This window comes from Columba livia, chromosome 2 (assembly GCF_036013475.1).
Source record: "Columba livia isolate bColLiv1 breed racing homer chromosome 2, bColLiv1.pat.W.v2, whole genome shotgun sequence".
Lineage (NCBI taxonomy): Eukaryota > Metazoa > Chordata > Aves > Columbiformes > Columbidae > Columba > Columba livia.
The window spans coordinates 18,164,974-18,188,962 of record NC_088603.1 but is presented as its reverse complement, the minus strand read 5'-3'; the positions used below and the strand labels follow the sequence as shown (position 1 = coordinate 18,188,962).

Below are 23,989 nucleotides of genomic sequence, written 5' to 3'. Positions count from 1 at the left end.
TATAATTCTAGCAGGAGCTCTGGCAGCCAAAACAGTTCTGGATAGCATTGGGAAGAGCTGGGCCTGGCTTGAAAAAAACAAAGACACTTCTGAAGCAAATGTCCAGCAGTGACTCAAACTTCATCTAAAAAGCAGATGGTTGCTCTGGATGAAACCAGATGAAAGACATTCCACCTACTACTAAGTGTTCAGCTGAGGGAACCAGAACAGAGCCAGGTGTTCTCCTCTCTCTCTCCTGCTCTGGTCCTACAGCACCACAGCAAGGGCTGGTGGGTGGAGGTGGTGCAGGCTCCCCCCAGGGGTTACAGACCACCTGAAAACTTCTTGTTCTCCTGCAGTTAAATACACAAATGTAACTGGTGGCAAGCATGGCAGGAGGGGGTTGGCAAGTGATGAGCTGAAGGGCACACAGACCTGGATTACAAAGTATGAGGTACTTCCCTGCTTTTGCTGGGGTAGGGGTCAAGGTTTCTTTATATAAAAATCAACCCCTGCCCCCAGTAGAGTCAAAAGCATAAGGAGATCTTAAAGACAAAGATTCATAAGCAAGCAACAGCAAGACTGCAGTGGTTTTTTTAATATATATTTACACAAAAGTGTACAAAGTAAACAGTAAATTTTTTGAGAACATAGAGAAGAAAATAATACATTTTACTAGGGGAGTAACCCATAGGTGAAAGCTGATCATGCTGAAACTGGAACCTACAAACTCAGGAACACATGGCAGCATTTCAGTATCTCAGCCCTCAAACATTGCACAGTGTATAGGTGAACCTAACAGTAAGTTACTAGTAGTAGTAGTCATCTGTTACTGCTATTTCTGTATAAAAGTGTGACAGCTACTGATCTCCAGCTGGAGGGAGGTGTGCCAAGAGCTGCAGTAGCAGATAAACTGTCTCCCAAGGTAACCTGGAGGTTGCAGAGTTAATATGTAAGTTATGCACACAAAGTTTAGGCCTTCAGGGAACACCATGTAACAGTGCAAGTACTTTCCAGGTGGTATTCTAATTCCACAGCTTCCAAGGACCAAAAACTTTTGCCAGCTTACACTAATAGTTGTAGCTGATTAGTAATGAGAAGGAACTTTTAATCTCTTCCAGCTACTACATTATAGCTTTTTGTACTCTTCCCTGTAGTATTTTTAAGTCAAGCAATAAGTGGGGCAAAACCAATGGGTTTAAGAGTTGACAAGGAATTGCATATTGAAGAATAAAGCTAGGATTCACCTTTTTAAACAAAACACACAAAAAACCCCACCAAAAAAACCAAAAGAAACCAAACAAAACCACACTACAAATCCCAACACTCAACATGTGAAATTCAACCCCATGCTTTTATGATCAGGATAAACACAAGATACTGATGCAAATGGGGTCTGGGAAGCCTTCAGTGCTAATTGTGCAGAATTTAACAGTTCCAGACAGTGTAGTGGCAACTGTTTGCATTAAATATTGATTTGTCAGTTGGCCTATTTATTGTTCTATAGAATGTTTTTTATTGCATTATGACACTGTGGTAGACGAATCATGGTTTTCTTTTAGAAAAAGGTTTTTATAAGAAGGTTTAAGGTTCTCCTAAGAACAAAACAGTTAACAAGATTATGCCTAATGGTTGGATGTACTACCATGTCTAGCTCCACATACACTAACAATAGATCACCTGAAAAACTTATATGCAGTTCTGCAGTTCATTGTAATTGGTTAATAAAAAGTTGAGCTACAAACTTACTTGATCCTTGCAGCTGATTAAGAATTATTTCAAGGGGTTACAGGTTATCTTTAAAATGTCATACCACTGTCACTAACTTTTTTCTGCCTTAAAGAGAATATATTCTACTGCAAAATGGGAACAGGTTGTGACCATTTGTAAAGCACTGAAAACAAAAGAGCTGTTGGGGTGTCCAGCTTACATTATTTCTTCATACAGTTTTAGAATATTTTCTTCAGCCTGAAACTGAGATTCATTCTTGTAAGGCTAATTTTCTTAAGCCAGATTACTAGAAATAGAAGAATGAATTTTTCTCCAGCCATTCCTTTCCCAGCTACCCAAGGGCCAGCAGGAAGCCCAGCAGACACTGCTCAGAATTCCATCAATACAGCTCATCTTCCAGGAAGCAGGCAATGAAGGGACAACTCCCTCCCTCTGCAGGAGCGGTCAGGCCATACACTTGAAAGCCACTTGGCAAAAAATCACTAGGAAAATGCTTGGCCTCTGGCCCGTGGCCGTTGGCTGGCACCACCATCCAGCACCAGTGATCTTATCTAACAAGTACAAACCTGGAAAACAAAAATCTGCGGTAAGTCAGCTGAGAGATATCTATGCAAGAACAATGTTGAAAATAATTACCTACAAATAAACCCCTGAAATCTAGCAGATGCAAATTCCATTTTGCATTTAAAAACAGATTTAAATATAGTTCCCCCTAATTAGGTTTTATAATACTGAATATACACTTGTAACTTAAGTTTAATAAAAAAAAATATCTAAGGTCTGGTTGTGAGTTTACAGAACAGCAGCCAGTTAATTTGCAATGCTTTATAGTCTTTAATATATAGCAGCTTCAGTATGAATACTTTACTTGATAGCTAACACGCCAGTGATTTTTTTGATTTCTACCATCTGACACAAGTAAGAACAAATGTATGCTCACCATTTTCTACTTAAAACAAGTAATTATTAAAATGTACGCTGTTCAATCCATCTTCCTACAGCTAAGTGGTTACAATGCAACAACTTCTACAAAGCATTTCATAGACTGACCCAAACTATCCCCTCCCAACCCCATTTGTCTAGGAAAGGAAGACAACCAGGGAACTACTGTCAATCTCACATGTCACATCTAGCCAGGTTCACTTTGAACAGCAGTGCCACCTTTAACCCTCCTGGGGTCGGTCAGACAAAAGAGATTTCAATTTTCCAGCTTGAACAGGAACATCAGTTTTGCAGAGGATACGTACTCAGAGCAGACAGCCATTGCACAAACCACCAAGTTACCATGAGATACAAGTAGCATGTTTATGTCCTTTCCCCATTATGTTTAACCAAGAAATAACTTCACACCTCTTAACTGGAGTTATTCATTGCCATTAAAAAAAAGCCCCATCATCGCCAAGTGCTACTAGCTCCAAGAAGTACAATGCTCTGGCCTCTTGGTAAGGTGCAGTGAGATAAAGTAGCATGAAGGCACTTGACACCAGCTAAGTTTCATACAGTAGTTTCACTTTAGAATGAAGGATACAATAATAAAAACAGACTGATAAGTTAAAACACATTCTAAATTTGTCAAGGAAACTTCATAAAGACCAAACTAGTGTTATAGGACAACCTCTAAGAGCACAAAACCATACCATGGCGAAAGTTCACTTATCTTGATGCTATAAGCTAAATCCAGACACAGTCAGGTGCTGAGCATTATTCCTAGCTTCAAAGTAAGAGGTATCAGTTTCATCATCCGGCTGAGGTATAAATGGCATAGTTTGATTCTGTAAATTATCCCAGTCCACACCATGAAAGAGGGGGTGATGTTTCAGTTCTGAAACAGAAGTTCATATAAGTGTTAGAAACTTCCTTTTGTCCAAGACCCACAGACATTTTGTTCTCTTGATACACAACTATCAGTAGATTTGCTCTATTTTGCTTTTTTTTGGAAATGCATAAAAGTGCAAATTGTAATTGGGTTTGGATTACCCCCAACCTCGGTAGCAATCAAGCTATTGTCATGGCAACTGATTCTCTCTCTATAGCTGGAGAGCCTATTTTACACAGTGAGGTGCCCTAGGGACATTCCTCATGACAGGGCACCACAGAAAATTTAAACATCACTTCAAAGTCTTTCTAATTTTGCTGAAGTTCTGTACTGAGTAGACATGTGGAAGTCGCTGCCTCCGTTCTCCACTTTCTCCACTGCAAGCCATCTGCCTGTTGCTTGCCCAGGGAACGTCCTCTTCCACTTTGTGTGGACCCCTTCAGCTCACCACTGACACAGCAGTCTGGGCATCATTATGGTGACATCACCACCAACCACCAGATTCTTCTTTCCCAGCCTGAAGGTGGGACAACTGACCAAGCCACAACACTTTCTGACTCAAGGAGAGCTCCCCTGCCCTGTCCATTCTGACCAGTTGACCTCATGGCACACAGGCTCCCATCCAGCTTTTGCACAACCTGTAAACAACACCCCCTGATCCAAGTGGCTTTGCTGCTTTGATTGAATCCAAGAAAGCAGCTTCACTGCTGTGTGGGATACAAATCCATGCTTTTATCATGTGCACCACAAAATCAAAGAAGTAGAAAAAATACTAGGACAGAAAAGACATTTAGAAGGAGGTAGAAGTCTGAAGAGGGCAAACACTCACTACAAATTTTACTCTAAGCACTTGCCATAGGGTTTTAGCTGATAGACAGTAAGACATGAACATTTGTAACACAATATTAGAACTTCTATTAGACAAAAGGCAATAAATCAGAGGTTTAGTCTTCTAGCTCCTAATAAGCTTCAGCAACCACACGTGCAGCACGACACTGCACAGATCCATGATCTCAGACCTGTATGAGGCCCCGCTCGTAAGGAAGTTCTCACATACTGAAAGCTGAGAACGTGAGCAGACTTCCTTGTCTTTTCCAAGGAAGTATTACTGTGTCCCAAAGCTGGCAGCCAGCTCCTGCCCATGTCTTTGAAGGGGGAAAAAACAAACCCAAACTATGGATACCAGCCCAATGCTGCTTTAAAGCCTCTCTTATCTCTGAGCTCATAGAAGCACAGAATAAAGACATGACAGAAGTGGGATTTCTCAGTAAGTTGGGCTTCATGCTGGAGAAACAGAGGGAAAGCATGTGTGTTGGGGATGGGGGAGAAGATGACAGTGATGGGAATTCAATTACAATGAAGAAAACGTAGTTGTTGTTCTGAAAGCTATTCATCAAACTTTACTTCAGTAGCCTATAAATTGGATAAAGAGATAAGACACAACTGAAGGTCCTGACAAATAATGAATTTCCAAGAACTTCAGATTGGAAGAAACCATTATGTCAGCTAGTTTAAATTTCTGCCCATAACAGGAAATTAGATTTCACCCTATTATCCAGGAAAAGACAAAAACTTGAGTTTAAATAAACCACCTTCAAATTAAGACACTTGATGCTTTTTGGGACACAGTAAAGATCCACCAAATTGCCTTCTGACATCATGATCTTCATTTCTAATCATGCGCCTTCTCTAATTTGAATTGGCCCAGGTTCAGCTTCTACACTTCAGTCTCTTTATGAGTAAGTGCTTCCATAACAATTTCCTTCTCTAGTGATTTCTTGAGCAGTTTTCTCATAAGATTTCTTCCTATTTTTCCAAAACACCTCACTCTAAGCATCCTTCATGTATCAGTTTGTTATTTTGGTGGTGTTTTTTTTTTTTTCATATAATACATAGGCACTGTTACAACAACAAACGTTCCAGTCCTTCTACAAGGGAAAAGAATTATATATTTTGTAAAGTACATATCATCTAAATCTGTGTTCCCTATGCATTCAGTAAAGACAGGCTGATTCCCAAGAAAAAGCTCCTTAGAATTAATTTTTGTAGGGGGCTTTTCTCCCAAGCTATAGGCTTTTAATCAAGGTTCCTAAAAATCAGTTAGGTCAAAACCCCCAAATACCTGTCACTGAGTTAGATAAGAGTGAACTTTGGATGTTTAGTGTTTGACATCTGATGTACCATAACAAAACAGCATTAAAGTAAAACAAAAGTTCAACTAAAACAAACAAAAACCCCAACAAAAACACAAAACCACCCACACCCCTCCAAATTTCCTCATTCAAGAGGGCAAAATCCCATAAGAAATACAGAAATTAACACAACTTAGGGGTTCTGGCACTATACACAGAAGCTAAATAGACATCTATTAGTCTAAGTTTCAGGAGGAGGACATCACCACTTGGAAATTTTTAATGAGTTGCAAACAACACAAGAGAATTTTAATACTAACCCTTCAGTCCAGCTCTTTTAGTACTGTCAATTGTTAGAAGAATATCTATTGCATTTTGCGCCTTATCAGACAGCTTTTCTTCACCCTCAGGCCAGGGAATATCTACAGACAAAGATGCAGATGAACTGGTAACTCAAACCATAAAACAAGTATTGGAAATACATAATTTCCCCAAATATCAAAACAGATTACCTCTTTTCAAAATATTTTGGAAGACTTGTGTTGGTGTTTCATCATTAAAAGGTGGAATTCCAGTTAGGAACTCAAACAGACAAACTCCAAGGGCCCACCAGTCTACAGCAGAACCTGATAGGGGAAATCCAGGTCATTACCTTAATACAAAGGCTTAGTAATATTTGCAAAGATTTGAAGATTGGACATAGCAGAAACTGAAGAGTGTTTAAATCCTGCAAAACTTATGGGAAATGAGGGAAGAAAAAAAATCAGTTGTATTTAATAGTCATGCAGAAGATTAAAAATACATTAAAGGGCTTTTTAAAGCCAGTCTGCTCCTTAATTCGTATATTCACAATTAATAATCCACAATACTGGAGTCTACAAATAAAAGTAAGGCAGTTCTTAAAAATCTAATCATCAACCCCCATCACAAATCCAGGAGCTGATTCTCCAAGAGATTTTGTGATAAGAAACAGTTATCTTCAACAACTAACTGCTCTAGAGAGTGGATGAATGCTCCATGTTGTAACCCATATCATCCTCTCAGTTCTTTGAGAAGACTCCAAGAACTGAAACTATTAAACTTGATTTTGTTGAAATTTATGTCAAAACAAAGACAGCTTGCAGAGATCAGCCACCACACAAGAAGCTGGAATTAGTTAACATTACACTAAAGTTGATTAGAGCAAAACACAGTTATTAGATCTCTCCTTTGTTATAAAATAATTTTGGTTTTCCACATTCCAGGTTTGCTGGGTTTGTTTGGTTTTGTCTTTTTTTTTTTTGCCAAACTCATCTTATTAACCCACTTCAAAACAAGCAGGCAAAGCAATCCCAGACACCACTGCATGCATTCTAAAATTTCTGTAAGCCATGCCCACTCTACTATATAAAGAATACATGCCACACTTGCTGAAAAAATATAATATATTTGAAAGAACAAGTGTGATTTTTTTCTCTGCTTTTTTAACATATAAAGGAAGACACCTCCAAGTTGAAAAAGTAATGTTCTCAGATATTTCAAAAGGACTATTGACTAAGTTTAGAAATGCTGAAAACTGAAGCACAGAACTAGTGATCTAATGCACTTATAGCAACATTTAACAGCAGTAACAGTGCTCCACCAAGCTCAGCATCTCAAAGCAGTGAGATCACATCCACCGTTGTCAGAGACACTTGGATGTTCAGATAAAATATTCCCAGCTTCAGCCAAAGTCTAATAAGATCACAACTCTGAACAATGTAGTAACAGCAATTTTTCTTGCCCAATGTTTAACTGAAGATTAGATTAAGTCCTACCACATCCCTGCTAGATCATGCCTACCAATATTTGAAGCAACAGAAGTACCAGGTCTTGAGCATCTGAGCCTTCCTCCCCCATACACAAAGTAAATCAGACTGATCACAAAGTGAAAGGAAGCAATGAGAAAGTGTCTCTGGTTTTGCTGTTTAAACTATATCTCTAAGAACGCTGGCTTTACTCCTCAAGTACAGGCTTGCGTGTCTGATTTCTGATAGCTTAGTCACAATGATACTGATGTTTCCTGAATCTTTTTGTGGAGCATCACACATTCTTGTGTGGACTGCATATTGGGCATATCTTTTTATATAGAAACATAGGTCATCCAAACAATGTTATTTGAAATAGTGATCTAGTTATACTTTGACTGTTCACAGTTATGCTGAACATTACATTTCCGCACAGCATATAGCAAACTCACCAGAGATCAGACTCCCTGCATATGGAAAGATAATGAAGCAAGAACTTTACAATTATTGCAAAAAACCCTAACAAATACAAATATCAAATATGATTCTCTGGAGGCACAGGAATGCAGATTTTTTTCTTAAGGTAGTAACTCAACAATAAAGAAAGATGGCAATGTTAAATCTAAGTTAGAAAGAGAAATAAGATAGTTTTGTAACATGATTATAGTTTAAAATTACAACTACATCTACAAGTAAGATAATGGCATTTAGTGAGGGAAAGTTTTGAGTTCCAAAGCAAGAAAACCCTGGCTTCACTGAAGGCAACAGGAGATTTGTCATTTCCTGACAAACCCCAGACTCTTTGCAAGTTATCACTAACATCCTGAAAACAATAATTGGATGGACGTCACCCCACAAGCAAGTTCCACATTAAGTAGAATTGATTACATTTCCAAACTATTATCCAGTTTTGATGCCTGCCAAATAACCAGGATTCTTAGTTGGAAGTGCAAAAATTATTAAACATATATAGTTGTGGTTTAGTCATTATAGTAAAATTAAGTCTTTTCATGCAGTTTTAATTAATGTGTATTGGCTGCATACAGCAGAATTTTACTGTTCCACAGATGAGTAATCTCTGTACCTCAGTGATGATCTCCTATCTCATATACTCAAGACTATTAGCTCTACAAAATAATACTTTTGACATGCAAATAAAATGTAAATATAAACACAAGAAATTTATCACAGATGTATTGCATTTATTTTTTTTGTCAATGGTTCTTGCAAGTCAGCAGGAAAATTTTTCAGACTTTTTGTGATTATCAGTGGAGCTCAGGATCTGAGCCAAGGAAATTTATGCACTTCCAAGTTGTGCTATTTTATTTTCCTATAGTATCTTGCAAAAGAGTATTTGATAGCTACTAATGTCCAGAAATCTTAAATATTTCATTATGTCACTCAGCTCCATAACTGTACTGTTTTTAATGAAACTTTACAAACTAGTCTGGATGCACATAACACTTTAATATCAATAAACATGGAAAACAATCTAAAAATAATTGGAGGGTTAATCCTTTCATATACATTTCACTAATTTAGTAATTTTTCTCCTCCCCCAAGAACTTTTAAGTACACTCAGGATGACCAACTTGTGATTCCTAAGCCACACACAAGTCTAAGGCTGCCTAAGCACAGCCTCCAAAGGATTAGATTAACAGCAGGCAAGACTAAGCCAGACAATCAAAACCTCCACCCATGTGGAAAAAGGTAAATGGAAGGAGCAGCTAAAACAAACACAGCCATCCGTGTTTGCAAAAGCTAAGATCTGGCTATTTTTTCAAAAAATTCACTCTTGTATTATTTGAAGTGTTTAGAGCTCTAGACACATTTAGAAATGTCAATACATCATCTTTCAAGTATTTACAGGCTCCATGGTTTGTCTGTCTTACCATGAGGCTTTGTCAGAAGCAGCTCAGGTGCCAGGTAGTCTGGGGTCCCGAGGATACGTTCACCTTCTACTGGGGCAGCTCCTCTTCTGACGCTCTTTGGAGTCCTATATGGTGTGCCAGCATCTCCCTGATAAGGTGTCTTAAAAGATACAATGAAGATTTCAGATGTCAAACAAAACCAGGAGAAAAACTCCCATCTCCAGGCTCAGTAATGTGTGTAAGAGTTGATACTTAAGTTCAAGTCAAGAACATGTCACAAAATGTACGTTCCCCAAAAAACCGTGTAAAACGTGCTTCCATTTCTTCATCTCAACCACCTTGAGGTATAAAAAGTTAATCGATGCCTACTCTTTAAGCAACATTTCCCTAAGTTCTTCCTCCAGTGTCATATCCACAAGTAATGCCTCCAAAAACTTAACAAAACAACAAGAAAACCCACCAAAACACAAACTCAAACCCCTCAGCCAAACTTTCGAATTCAAATCTGAAGATAAACTGCTACATAGAATGTCAAAATAGCTTTCAATTTTAGCACTGAGTTCTTAACATTAGGCAATGAAAAGAAAGCATATATGTAAGACACCTGTAAAATAAAAAGGAGAATCCTGAATTATCTCACATATTGCATACCAGATGTAATCAAAATACATTAAGTGAGCCCTTTATTGTTCAGCCTATATCCTACAGTTTACATAATGCCTGCAGATGAAGCTCTGCTCAAGTTAGACTTAGTGACATTTTACAGCTACACAAACCTTCTGAAAGTAAGTTGGGACATTTATCTGAAGATAAAATATGCAGGCTTGCAAAGAGATCAACATATTCTCACAGCCAATAGGCTGACTGCCATGAAAGGTTTCTTATTATAGCCTAGAGATACTACCAAATTATCTTACAGAGGCTCTCATTTTTTTTTACCCTTAATTCCCATATATCTTGTATAATTTTGTTTCCAACTTCATCTTCAGTGCAGCAGAGATCAACTCATTATCACTATGCCACAAAGCCTACAGAATCAACTATTAAAATAGAAAACAAGTAATCAGGTCACAACATCACAATGTGACTTAAAACAAAACAAAATGACAGCCTATGAGAAAGGTATCCTGATGTTCAAATCTAAGTTATGAAAACATACAATGCCATCAGTCCCTTATTTCTCAGATGACGTGCATACTACTCTGACTCCATTTTAGCTGAATGCAAGCTAAGTTTCACAGCCGATCAAAATTTTATGCAAGTGAAGCAGGAAAAAAAAACAATTCAGACAAAGACATCAGAAAAAGAAGGCTTTCCTAAAAACAACATTTTGAATGGCCCATTTTTGCATACTAGATCATACACCACACTGGCAGTTCTGTCAGCAGCTTTAAAATCCTACAACTAGGACTTAAGTAACTGGGTGAAGGTCTTATACAACTGTGCCAAAATGAAAAAGGAAACATTAACTGAAAAGTTTACTTTTACTTTTCCCACATCAGGGCTCCAATTTACTTTAAGACAATAAGATTTGTACTTACTATCAGAAAAAATTAAAAGGTGAAAGCAAAAACGTCATAACCTGCAAGCAGCTATCACTGCTTACATCAACCTTTGTAAGAGGCTTGTAATTGGTACCTGACAGTACACGCTACACCATCACTTTTTCCAGGATTAAAAAAAAAAAATACCAGGCCCAACAGCAGTTCCTAGCAGCTGGATGGTACTTGCAGACCATCTTGGGAGGGATTCAGCATTAAAAAAAACCCCAAACACAAACAAAAACAACAAACCACTTCTCATTACCTCAGGGAACCTGGAATTACTCACAAGAAGTGCCATACTGCATCAAAAATAAGACAAGGCAAAATAGTCCAGGCTTTCTTTACCAGTTCAGTGTAAGAGCAAAGGATTTCTCCGAGAAGTGGACAGACAAGGCATGCTGAGCCAGAGGCAAGCCAGGGGACATACAGTCATTGTCAATTATGATTCTGGCCACAGAAACACAGTGAGTGAAAGCCTGTCAGCAGAAGTCATTTTGTTAGACTACCTCAAACCACTTCAGTTTTCCCTAAATTAACAGCTGAAATTATTTCAGATCACTGACATCTAACACACGCACGAAGTTTTCACGTGCCTCCTTACATACCTGATAGACTCTGTATGGTCTTCCTTTCTGTAATGGAGTAATAGCTGTTGGGTAGGAGCCGCTACAAGCAGGTGAAAGATCCATTATATCTAAGGAAGCCATGCTACATGGCTCAGATATGTTGGATGCATTAATTGGACTATTATAACTTCGAAAAACAACAGCATTCTTTTTAAAGAGATTCAGTGCTTCCATCATCTTTTCTGAAGGAGAAGATACTGTGTCAAGGTGAGTTTCTTTCATGTGTTGCTGGTCATTATCCTTTTCATGATGCAATGCCTTGCAGTCTGGAACAGTATGTGCTTCCTCTCTGTTTTTTGAGGCATCTTGGGACTCTGGTGTTGTTATTGGCACGTCTTCTGGTTTGGGTTCCTCAAAGGAGAGATCTTTAACACTTTTGTCCAAATCTGAAAGCTGCTTTTCTAACTGACTTTCTGTAACAGACATTTCGGGAAATGACAAGTCAGAATCTGCACTGAGGATTCCTAAAGGTCTTTCATCATCAGTGCCTAAAAAACTTGAGTTTGTATATTCCTTTTTATCATCCTTTTCATAGTGTGCATCGAGATCACACATAAGATTTTTGGCTATAATTGGACTAAGTGATTTTTCTACTGTTTGCTGGTTACCAATAAAACTCTTGTCATCTTCCTTGCTTTTGCAGGTGTCATGCAGGCATCCATCATCACAAAGCATTAAGGATTGAATGTCAGTTGTCAAACCTGTCCTTTTGTTTGCGGGAAATTCTAAAATCTGACAGCCACGTTTATATTCTGCATTGCTTTTTTTAACATAGTTAAGTTCCTGACAAGGACTAGTGTCAACTAATTCGAAGCTTCTTTTTACACCTGGCTTTTCAAAAATGTCTTCCTCTTTGAAAGGCTTGACAGGCTCACTCTGCCTCAAAAGTGACTGTTGTTGATTGGAAGTTTCTGCTCTTTCATTAGCTGTATCTCTTTTCTTTATGAAGAGTTTTTCTTCCCAAACCTTATTTTCAGAAAGACATTTTCTCACTACACCTTTCACATCCAGTGTGGTCACAGGAGTATCTCTTATATCAGAACGTTCACTTCCCACCTTTTGCCTACTGCCAGAATCATTGCTGCTGATGGGAGAAATGGCAGACTCCAGTTCTTTTTTCTTTAAACCTTTAATACCTTTGCTGTTCAGGAATTCTACATTTGATAGGAGAGTTGACCCACTGTTACTTGTTTTGCCTGTTGTAGAACAAGGTTCATCTTCACTTTGCTGCAAACGAACACATTAAGTTTTGAGTATTGAAAAAAAACATTACAGCATTATAGAAATGTGTCCTTTAAAATGCTCCTTTTCCACTCCCATAAATAACTGCAAATTGGCAAGCATTACTTATTCCTTTATAACCACTAGTAGTGACAAACATGACATTAAAAAGAATACATTAGAGATAATTTGATGATTTGACTTTAAGAACATAAGTAAGCTTGCTAGAATAGAAAATGCATTATTTTAAAATGCCTAAGAACTATAGCGACTGAAGTTGTATTTGTGATTTTATGTTAAGAAGTTAAGGGATGTAAGATCTCAGTTTACTAGAAACCCCAAACCAAAGAACCCCATCATACTACCCTGTGGCATATTGTAGTTGAGAGACGACAAAAGGAAAATCTGATATTACTGCTCTGTATGTAATACTATACTGAAAATGAGGCCTTGGGAAATGGACCAATAAAACAAATAATTACAAATTGTTTTTAACATAAGGATTTTTGTGTGATCTAAACAGGAACTGTGGCAAGGGACTAAACAGCACAGCAGTATTTTCTTTTAGGTCTGCATCTGTACAGAATTTCATTAACATTTTAAAATAGGGGAAAGTATTTTGTTTCAGCTAAAATTACATTACTGGTGTTAAAATAAAACCTTTCAGTAATATAAGACTTGGAATTTCTACTAGCTATTAAAAACTGAAAAAGTTTAACTGTATTTTGTTTACTATTTTTCCACAAGTTCTGTCTTTTAAATAAATTGTTTTGTCTGCAACCTGAGTTAATAAAACTCCAGAGTCAGCTTCCAAAGAGCCTGCACTCCCAGCAGTGCCCACCTCATGGAGAACAGGGCCAAATCAGTGCTGTCTAGTAGAAGCCTTCTCTATTACTCCTCCTTTACTGCAAGCTAAATGGCATTCACTTTTCTCCTGTTATGTTGCACAGAACTACTATTTGTTTGAAGAAAAAATACTAGTTGGATCTAAAACTTCTACTCAGCAAGGATTACAACCCCTGCTCCTTCTCCTGTGGGAAGGCTTTGCTACACTTGAAATAACTGGGGGAACTAAGTAGAGGAGATCTGCAACAGTGCATATGTAAGAACAAGCCGATTGTAACTTATATTGGGAAGATGAAACAGTCCTGACCTCTACATCTTTCTCCCACCTGGGGCTGCTGCAGCACTCTGATTCCACACTGGACATCATGTATGTGTGTGACTGACTACTGGCACTGGAGGTACCAAACCTTTTTCTTGACTGAAGTAGAGTAGGAGTTAAACTTCTCACCGGCATCACAGGAGTTAATTGAGAAGTACCAAGATCTTGAGAGGGGGAAAAAAAAAAAAATTCAAATGCTGATAAAAATAGGCAACATGTATCAACAAGAATCACACTATGTCAGGCGTTTACACTGAAGGGATTTATAGAAAGCTATGCATGACATCAATTTTTCATCTTTCCTACATAGTCATTTCTGAAGTAGGGACTTGCTAAAAGTTTAAAAGCTATATGAAAACTGGCACCACAATAGCCTTGCTTTCTCATTTCAAGTGTCATTTTGAATTCTCATCCTCCTAGAAGCTATGCTAAGGCACATGGAGGACAGAAAGGTGATTTGGGAGAGCCAGCATGGCTTCACTAAAGGTAAGTCCTGCCTGACCAACCTAGTGGCCTTCTATGATGGAATGACTACATCAGTGGACAAGGGAAGAGCTACAGATGTCATTTATCTGGATTTCTGTAAGGCCTTTGACACAGTTCCCCACAACACCCTTCCCCCTAATTTGGAGAGATATGGATTTGATGGGTGGACTGTTTGGTGGATGAGGAATTAGCTGGATTGTCATATCAAGAAGGTAACAGTCAATGATTCAATGCCTGAATTGAGATGGGTGATGAGTAGTGTCCATCAAGGTTCCACATTTGGACCAGTACTGTTTAGCACTTCAGTATCAATACAGGCTGGGGATGAAGGAATTGAGAGCAGCCTTGCAGAGAAGGACTTGAGGGTACTGGTGGGTGAAAAGCTAGATATGAGCTGGCAATGTGCACCTGCAGCCCAGAAAGACAACTGTATCCTGGGCTGCATCAAAAGGAACGTGGCCAGCAGGTTGAGGGAGGTTATCCTCCCCCGCTGTCATGAGACCACACCTGCAGTACTGCATCCAGCTCTGGAGCCCTCAGCACAGGAAAGACATGGACTTGTTGGAGAGGGGCCAGAGGAGGCCACAAAAAATGAAACTGATTGAACATCTCTCTTATCAGGACAGGCTGAGAGAGCTGGGGTTGTTCAGCCTGGAAAAGAGAAGGCTCTGGGAAGACCTTATTGTTACCTTTCAGTACTTAAAGGGGGCTTGTAAGAAATGAGGACAAGGGGTAATGGAAGATATGCAAGGTTTTTTTTGTTGTTTGTTTGTTTTTACAGTGGGGGTGGTGAAACACTGGCCCAGGTTGCCCAGAGAGGTGGTAGATGCCCCATCTCTGGAAACATTCAAACTCAGGCTGAATGGGGCTCTGAGCAACCTGATCTAGTTGAAGATGTCCCTGCTCATTGCAGGGCAGTTGGACTGAATGACTTTGGAAGGTCCCTTCCAACCCAAACTAGCATATGATTCTAAGAATTCAGTGATTGTGCATTTGAAGAATAAATTTTAAAAAATTCAAAAGATGACATAAATAGTGCAGGTGAAAAAAAATGTCCAGCCTTAAATACTAGAGGAATGATAAACAGCAAGGTACTAATGGAAGTATACCTTTTATCAAGTGGGTCAAAGCTGCTCACATGAAATTAAAAGACTACAACCTTACAGTCAGAGTATTACTCAGTACAAGGCTTGGTATACTCACATGATTTGAACAATTTAGTTGAAAGAGGAGTATTTTCCTTTTGGACCACAGGTAACGGAGAAACCAATCCCTGCAGACTGTCAGATGATTGACTTGAATTGTGCCCTGGCATTTTCATTCCAACAGGCGTATACTATCAAGCAGGAAGAAGTATAGTTAAAAGTTAATGGAGCCTGAACAAAATGTCCAGGATTGAGCGTGTAACTTCACACATTCTTTATGTTTGCACTGAAGCTTAGCTGTGCATGTTCACCAAATTTTTTGAAGAACCACTCATAGCCAGCAATTTGAAATACAGTCCCAGATAATCACTTCACAACTTCAAGGTACTGGAAATATATAGAAGTCATGCTACCAGCTGCCAGAAGAGATCCAAGAAGAGCCACATCACTCCTATTATTACATTCAAGATAGTAAGTAAACCAAAACAATTAAGTACTTCAAAGACAATGAAAATTACTTACAAAACCCAGAGAACTGATGAGAGATAACAATTGTCCTGGAGTACGTGAGTAGTCTTGCTTTGGCTTTGCCATTGATGGTGTAGTAAGGATATCTATCATATTTATCTCTACAAACAGACAAAATGTGAAGCAGGTCAGGTTTCCTTTTGCTATTAAATAAGCAAAACTACAGGCGTTTAAGTTTTATCAAGAGGGAAAAAATGTAGTCACATACTGAACAAATATATAAAAGGCAGCACCAAACCCAACTGTAGACATAACCATACATTCTTATTTGACACAAGCTTCCTGTATATCCATCATAAAATTAGAGTTTATAAATACAGAATCTGTAAGGGTCCAATTTATCTTCCAACATATCAGCTTTGTTTTTAAGGTAGTAACTCCAGCCTGTGGGCTAAGATGGTAAATTTGATTCAAAGCCTGCCTTCTCTCCCAAAGACATCTCACGAAAGCTACAGAAAAATGTTTCTTATGTGAAAATTTAACCTTAGGTGCCATCTTTTGCTCACTAGAGGTAAGCAGGCTTATAATTTACATATTGTGTTCAACTAGACATAATTTGTGCTATTAGAACTTATAAATTAAAGCAGTATATTATAGAAAATACAGTACGCTTAGGATTTTCCTCTATGCTGTTAAAACCATGAATCAGAAATTCCACAGACAACTCCAAATTTCTACATTCCTTTAATATATGAAAAAGGATGTACTGTCCAGCAGCAGACTCAAAAAACTGTTGCTGTGCAGCATTAATTTGACTAATACAGCTTAGGGGTTAGAGGTACAAACTAGCTCAGGAACTGGCTGTTCACCTTAAGGCCTGTTGTCTGTGCCACACAGTCATTTGACTGTTGAGCTATATTTTCTGCTACTTGAAAACAGTACATTCATATGCTGAAGCACTGATTTATAACCTTCTGTTAGGCACTTGCCACCTCCCCTGTCACATTAACATCTGGAAGGTCCCAGTTCAGGTTGGAAATTGATGTATACAAGGACAGAGAAACATTAACTGAAGGACAGAAGTAGCCAGAGGTACACCAAGAAAAGAGCCAAAATTATTCATTTACCCTTTGAATTCTTTGTGGACTTCATAGAAAACCTTGAAATCCCTGTCCTTCATATTTCATATAGATCATATTTCAAATATCCTTGTCCCAAAGAATAAATGTTTTAGCTTCTAAAGTGCAGTGCATAGAGCAGACCCTTTGCTAGCATGCACCTTAACAGTACTTGCCTACTAGAAATCAGATATTAGTGCAATATTTCAGATTATTCAATTGAAAGCTGTCCTCTACAGGGATGTAAAGCATTCAAGAATATGGAAAAGTGACCAAAAAATACACTTAAATATAACCAAAAGGATACAGACAAGCCTTACCTCTGTTCAGAGTAACTCTGGAAAGCCCAAAGTCTGTCAGCTTTATATGACCCTGATTAGAAATCAGCATATTGTCTGGCTTCAGATCCCTGAAGACATGAAGATAGATGAAGTCAGCAAAAAAATAACTGCAATATTAAGAAAGTTACCAGACCAGGGGAAAAAAAATAAATAATTAAAAAAAAAATTAATACAAGACATTGATTATAGCTGTTCCTCAGTAACATCTCTTAGCCAGCAGAAGATTCCAACTGGAGGAATACACAAAACAAACATATCTAGCACTAAATATTGTACAAATGTCTCAGGCCTTGTAATACCATCGTGCATGTCACAAGAGCTGCACACTGCATGTTTCACAGGTTTAACAACTGTTCTCGACGAGCACTACCATCACAACATTTACCAGTGTGTAGCTCCTACACATGACAGTACACATGGCAATGAAACCTCTAGAAGTTTTAATGTGTTTTCTGCAACACTGCTGAACACAGCAAAGAACTCTCACTACAGGGGAAGAATTAGAGAAGCCAATGTCCCCTTGTCATACAGTTACATGCTTGCAGTATCCAGAGGGTTCCTGAACTAACCGTCATTTAAGTCACAGCGAGAGGGGACCTAGAAAGCAGAAGCACTGTACTGGGGGAGAGCATGCAGGCAAGTGAAGGCACTGTATATTTGGCTGCTTAACATATGGACATTTTATTTTAGGTGTTGCTTTCATGACATTGCTGCAGTGTAACACATGCAAAAATTGCTTCTAGACAGTCTAGCAAATGAGATAAACTTACTATGAAATCGTGATTAGTTACGTGGTTGAGTAAAAAAATTAAAAACCTAAACTACCAAATACTTATTTGTAAGAAAAGCAAGTAGGTTTTTACCTGTGGATTATCCCATGCCTGTGAAGATAGTCAAGAGCCAATGCTGCTTCAGAAATATACTTAACAGCCATTTCTTCATCAAAATATCCATAAATATGGAGAAGAGATTTGACATCTCCACCAATAAGGTACTCCATCACCTGCCATTCAAGTGTTTTAAATTTAACATTTAAAAATACATTTCAAATTTACAAGAAAAAGATAAAACAGCTTTCACCCCTAGGAAAATATAATTTCTAAGAGCAGAAGCTGATAGAAACTTCCTTGTTCAAACTTCATTTCCCACATAATACTTTTCACTTGGATAAAATAATTAAAGCTCCAGAAGACAGACATGAAACATCTTCTTTTAATAGACCATGTACTTATTTTATATTATTTGCCTAGCCTGCTTTCTGTAGTCAGCTCTCAAATAGCTGCTGTAATCTGTTTTTTATTAGCTTCTGAAAGACTTCTGTCAAACTCAAGGCCAGAAGCCAAAGACCACTGAAATTTTGATTTGTACAGAACAGGTGTATTAATGGTTTTATTTCGCAAGCATTTATACATAATATTAAATTCAGACCTGAGTTTTGGCCAAGAAATCTCACCAGTACTTAGATTCCTATAAACAATACTCTTCCGTATATACAAATCCAGTATCTCCTTCATAAAACCTTCACCCTGAAATCCTCTGCCACCCCTGCAGCATTTAGCAGAGATTCTACTAACACAAGCCTTTGTTTACCCTCAAAATGCATTGCAGGAGTGCATAGCAACCTCACCCCAGAATTTAATCAAGATGTTCACTGTGTGTGCTTGCAGCAAACAAGACAAACTACGCTAGACCCTTTGTTAACAGTCTTAATCCATTGTACATTTATGTGGAAGCGGAATATAAAACCATATTCAAGTCTTCCCATACTTCACAGTGCTCCATGTAGACTACCACTTAATTTCATTACTCAGTTTCTCTCTTGCCACCTAGGCTGACTACCATAACGAACTTTGACCACATGCAACAAGTAAAAGATTTTATTTAAGTGAGCCACAGGGTATGCTTTCAGTCACTTGGATTTTGCTTGAACAGAAGGGTTTCTTGTTTTGTTTTCCCTAAATTTTCCATTAATACATACTCCTGAAACAGGTTCTGTTAGAAAAAAGACCCTCTGCAAAAAAAACAAAACAAAACAAAAAAAACCAAACCACACACAGAAAGATCTTGAAGGTACCAGAAGAAAAGAAGTATTTCACTTCAACCATTCTGAGAAAGAAGAAAGTAAAAGTGACTAAATAATACCCACTCACCACCATAAAAAATGCTTTCAGACATGAATATAGTTCTGCATTGCATTTTCAACACTATCATAAAATGCCATAGCCATTTATTTACTCACTAAGTATATATTATTAGCCGACTGAAGTGAGTAGTATAAGTGCACAATGAAAGGACTTTTGCTGAGAGCCAATGCATCCCTCTCTGCCTGGACCTGGTGAACCATGTTTTTGTTGATCATGTCTGCTTTTTTCATCACCTGAAAAACAAACCAAAATCAAGTAGCCAACATTATTTTCTTTGCTCAACCCACAGTTCTTTAGTCAATTCATTTATCTCTATACTTCTAACTTGCATACATATAAAACAGAGTTATAACTTCACATACAGACAAAATTTTAAACCACAGGTTATTAGTGAACTTTTGTGATTGCTCTCCTTCTAATTCAGTCCTGAATGGAAATCACACTACCAATATTTACTGCAATTGCATACACTAGAAAATGTTTAGACTGTAGGTGAAGTGAAGCTGACCCGAGTTAATCCTCTTATCCTCAGAACACAACTCGGAACCAGAAAAAAGTGTTCAGTGCTTAGATATTTTCTTGCTGACAAAGTCTTTTCGTCCCTTCAGAGGCTGAGATATATGGCCTGAGGTCTGAAAATAGAGTGCAGCAGTAAGCCATTCCATCCTGGTATACTCAAGCAACTACTGCAACTACAATTACAGCCTCTAATTCTTAACTTTGCAGAGAAAGAAATTGAATTTACACTCGAGTCACTCAACAAATATTTGTTTCCTTGGGAAGAAACCACAAAGGCATGCAACTCACAATAAAGAATAACAAGCTTAACCACGAATTTTAATTCCTGTATTGAATTACTCCAATATATTTTGACACCCACTCATTACTAATCTTGAATACAAGATGAGTAATAGCACAGCTGATAGATATTTAGGCAAGCATTGCATATGCATTGCAAGTCTGCCCACCTTTGACATCTTTGGTCCAGATATGTTGTGATACTAAAGCAAGTTTAGTTTCCCATTCTTTATGCAACACAACCGTAAAAAGTTGAGTCTACAGCTATCACTACCATTCAATAATAGCATGGGATAACATATAAAAATAGCAAGGCATAAGAAGTGCAATTTGATACCTTCCATGTAAGTGTTGGCCTTAACTGTAAAAATATTTAGCACAAGTTAAATTCAGTAGCTTGAACAACCCATAAGTCTCACTGCAATAGGGATCAGGCTTTACGCAACAGCTTTTAGGTTACAAACATTCAATAAACTTGCACAGGATACTAAAATAATGCAATTGGAACACTCTATATGCAGCACTTAAATTGTAAAAAACTAGTTTCTACAGCTACTATCGCTATTACTAAAACTGACGCAAAAAAAACCCTCCAAGACATGTACAGAATGCATAGAAATACGCTTCTAACAAGCGTTGATCTTAACTGTGCAAATATTTAGCAAGTGTTACATGTCGCTGCAAACAACCCATAAATTTCACCGCAATAGTGATAAAGGATTTACACAAGATCTTTCACCTCATAACACTTATGATAAAAATCATGTAAATAGATGTACATACTTCTGAAGAGCAATGTCTATTTTGCATGACTGTTTTTACATTTCTTTTTCTTTGTGAACTGGTTATGATGCTTTTAACTGCAAAGTCAAGCTTGCACAAGCCATCAGCAAGGTTTTTACTACTGACAACCTAGTTTTTACTCCTTTGACTATATAGAAAACACAAGGGGGTTTTTTGTTTGTTTGTTTTTGTTTTTTCCTAATGTGTACTCTGCAAAAGTGCTGTTCATAATTTGCTCTCTTTATACATCTCAGACACACAGTTTTCATTCATGAACAAATGTGAGAACGCCCTCTCAGGGGCACCACAACGGAACATATTCAATTTTAACAACTATTCGCAAGCAAGAAACAAAGAGCGCAGCAACGCTTTGGAAAGCTTTTAGTGTAGTTTCCTCGACACTTAGGGTACTTCTAAAAGCAACTGTCATTATCAGGTGTCTCCTAACCAAAGCCTCGAGGCGAAGAGGAACGTGAGGAGAAAGATGGCACGGCGGTGCAGACAACACGTCTCCAGGCACCTGCTAGAGGAGCGGCAGCTCCCGAAAGCCCAAGTGCGGGCGGGGGCTCTTGGCGGGTCAACCCACAGGCCTGCGGACAGGCCGCCGCGGGGCCTCCCTTTCCCCTTGGGACAGTCCTGCCTCCCACGGGGTTAAGCGACACCGGGCAGCAAGGGGGCGCCGAAGGCCGCAGCGCTATCCCTGACCCCAAACAGCTCCTCACCTTCACGGCGTACAGCCTGCCCGCCTTACGGCCCAGATACACCTTCCCGAAAGCGCCGCGGCTGATGGGCTTCACAATGGTGAACTCCTCGATTGACGGGGGCCGGGGAACCTCGATGCGCCTGGGGCCGGCAGCTGCGGGGACAACATCGCCCCGCTCCTGCTCCTCCGGCCGCGGCTCGGCCGCCGGCTCCACCATCCCCATGTCGCACCCAGCCCCGCCGCCCCGCGCCGATTCAAAGCGGCGCCCGCCCCGCCCCGCCCCGCGGCGTCACCGGCCAACGGCCGCGCGCGGGGGAGGAGCGCGGCGCTCTCGCGAGATCCTGCGCGCGGCAGCCGTTGGGCCCTGTCATGGTGGCCGGAGGCGACGCCTTGCAGTCTTGGTCCGTCTCCCCACTGTCCCGCGGGCCCGGTGGCGGGCAGCCCGCCCTCCTGCGCTCCCGGGCGGCGCTGAGGCGCTTCATCCGGAGCACACCCGCCGCTATTGGCGACGCCGTCGCTGGGCTCTGCGTGGCGGCGGCTGCCGTCGTGCCCGCCCTGGTTTCTCAGCCGTGTGGTATCTGGTGAGCGGTGTGTTCAGTTTTGCTCACAACCAGCTAGAGTTAAATTATTCTTATTGACACACAGAAGCTGAATAAAGTGGTTGCAATGTTATCGGCAAGACCTGTGAGTGTTGCTGTACTGCAAGTTATTTCTGGTAGGCTCTTGTCACTATGGCTAAACCATGTTGCTTCATTACAGCCTTCCCAACCTCATCAGGACTCCTTAAAAAATGTCTCATTTTTATTGTATACAGCAATTAAAAAAATGCACAACATACTGTTCAGAGAAGGGTAATGAAGCTGGTGAGGACAAGTCTTATGAGGAGCGGCTGAGGGAGCTGTTTCTGTTTAGCCTTGAAGAACAGAAGGCTTGAGGGGAGACCTCATTGCTGTCTACAACTACCTGAAAGGAGGTTGTAGCCTAGAGAGTGTTGGTCTCTTCTCCCAAGTAGCAAGTGATAGGATGAGAGGAAACGGCCTCCAATTGCACCAGGACAGGTTTAGATTGGATATTACAAAAAAATTCTTCATGGAAGGGGTTGTCAGGCACTGGAACAAGCTGCCCAGGGCAGTGGAGGAGTCATCATCCCTGGAGGTGTTTAAAAGGTGTTTAGACAAGGTTCTTAAGGACATGGTTTAGTGCCAGAGTTAGGTTATGGTTGGACTCAATGATTCTGAGGGTTTCTTCCAACTGAAATGATTTTATGGCTCATTATGTGGTGTTTTTTAGAATATTCATTATGTCAAATGGTCAAAGCTGTTGATCTGACTAATAACTACTCAATTTGCCATCTAGGTTTCTAATGTGGCAGGAGGTTATTTGCCATGAGCAGGTAGACGGTCATTTCCATGGGATGCTGGAAGGTGTAGGAATTCAACAGAGCTTGGTGTGAAACATCAAGGAACTAGAAAGTAACTTTCAGAAAGAAGCAACTGATTTTTGTGTCACATAGTCATTTTCTCATAGGCTTCACCCACATTTTCTCATAATTGCATACTCAGAAGCTCTAAGAGTTGTGTATCCAAATGGCGTAGCCAGGATGGTTTGTGTGCAAGAGTACACTGCCTGTCCCTCCTCACTATCGCTGTTGAGCCCTTCCTGTCTCTTGGTGTCCTCTGGACTGGTGATGACAAACTGCTTGCTGGGCAGGTCTTTTATGATCAGGAGTAAGAAAAATGAGATCTCCTGCTTCCCTCCTATTCTTGATTACTTCAGCAAACATTAATCTCAGTCAGGGTTGCTCCCCGTTTTGTTTCCTTATTTTGGATATCTTCATGGTCACGTTCTGCCTTCTTGTGGTGACAGCAGGGCCAGGGATGGCATCTATGGTGTGCTCTGACCTTGTTGCCACCCTCCTGTTCCCAGAGCACGCCCCTTCTGACAAATCACCCGTGATAGTGCCTTATCAGAGCACAGGCCTTCTTCTCTCAGTTTACACAGCTTCACCCCCAGTGTTTACCAGTTTTACTGCTCCTAGTTGTGCGGTCATCTTTTAACCCTTGCCATACTGCTTTTCAGCTGCTTTCACATGTATCTTGTTGTTCATAATCACACCTATCTTGTTCTATTGCAGTCTCTACATCAGCCAAGA

The 23,989-nt window shown here is 39.6% G+C and overlaps 1 protein-coding gene across 2 annotated transcripts; it reads right to left on the bottom strand.

Annotated features, from left to right (window-relative positions):
• Positions 1-557: 557 nt before the first annotated feature.
• Positions 558-22,115, bottom strand: MASTL (microtubule associated serine/threonine kinase like). 2 transcript variants are annotated; one of them, XM_065050685.1, is made up of 13 exons: positions 21,857-22,115; positions 19,649-19,786; positions 18,273-18,412; positions 17,389-17,477; positions 16,005-16,111; positions 15,541-15,673; positions 13,840-14,015; positions 11,445-12,692; positions 9,317-9,455; positions 6,171-6,284; positions 5,979-6,080; positions 3,348-3,532; positions 558-2,276 (listed from the first exon to the last, which is right to left on the bottom strand). In XM_065050685.1, exons 1-12 carry the CDS (start codon positions 22,058-22,060, stop codon positions 3,375-3,377), a joined length of 2,748 nt encoding a protein of 915 aa, XP_064906757.1. In that variant the 5' UTR covers positions 22,061-22,115; the 3' UTR covers positions 558-2,276; positions 3,348-3,374. The 2 variants fall into 2 exon arrangements, with proteins under 2 accessions (XP_064906757.1, XP_021136921.2); XM_021281246.2 differs by having other exon boundaries at positions 558-3,532.
• Positions 22,116-23,989: the final 1,874 nt, after the last annotated feature.

Excerpts from the sequence above, each read along its gene's own strand:
- MASTL (XM_021281246.2), bottom strand. The coding sequence starts at position 22,060 with ATGGGGATGGTGGAGCCGGCGGCCGAGCCGCGGCCGGAGGAGCAGGAG. Across the intron at positions 17,478-18,272 it reads AGGCATGGGATAATCCACAG|GGATCTGAAGCCAGACAATA; the intron begins GTAAAAACCTAC and ends TCATGTCTTCAG. Across the intron at positions 6,081-6,170 it reads CCAAAATATTTTGAAAAGAG|ATATTCCCTGGCCTGAGGGT; the intron begins GTAATCTGTTTT and ends CTTTGTCTGTAG.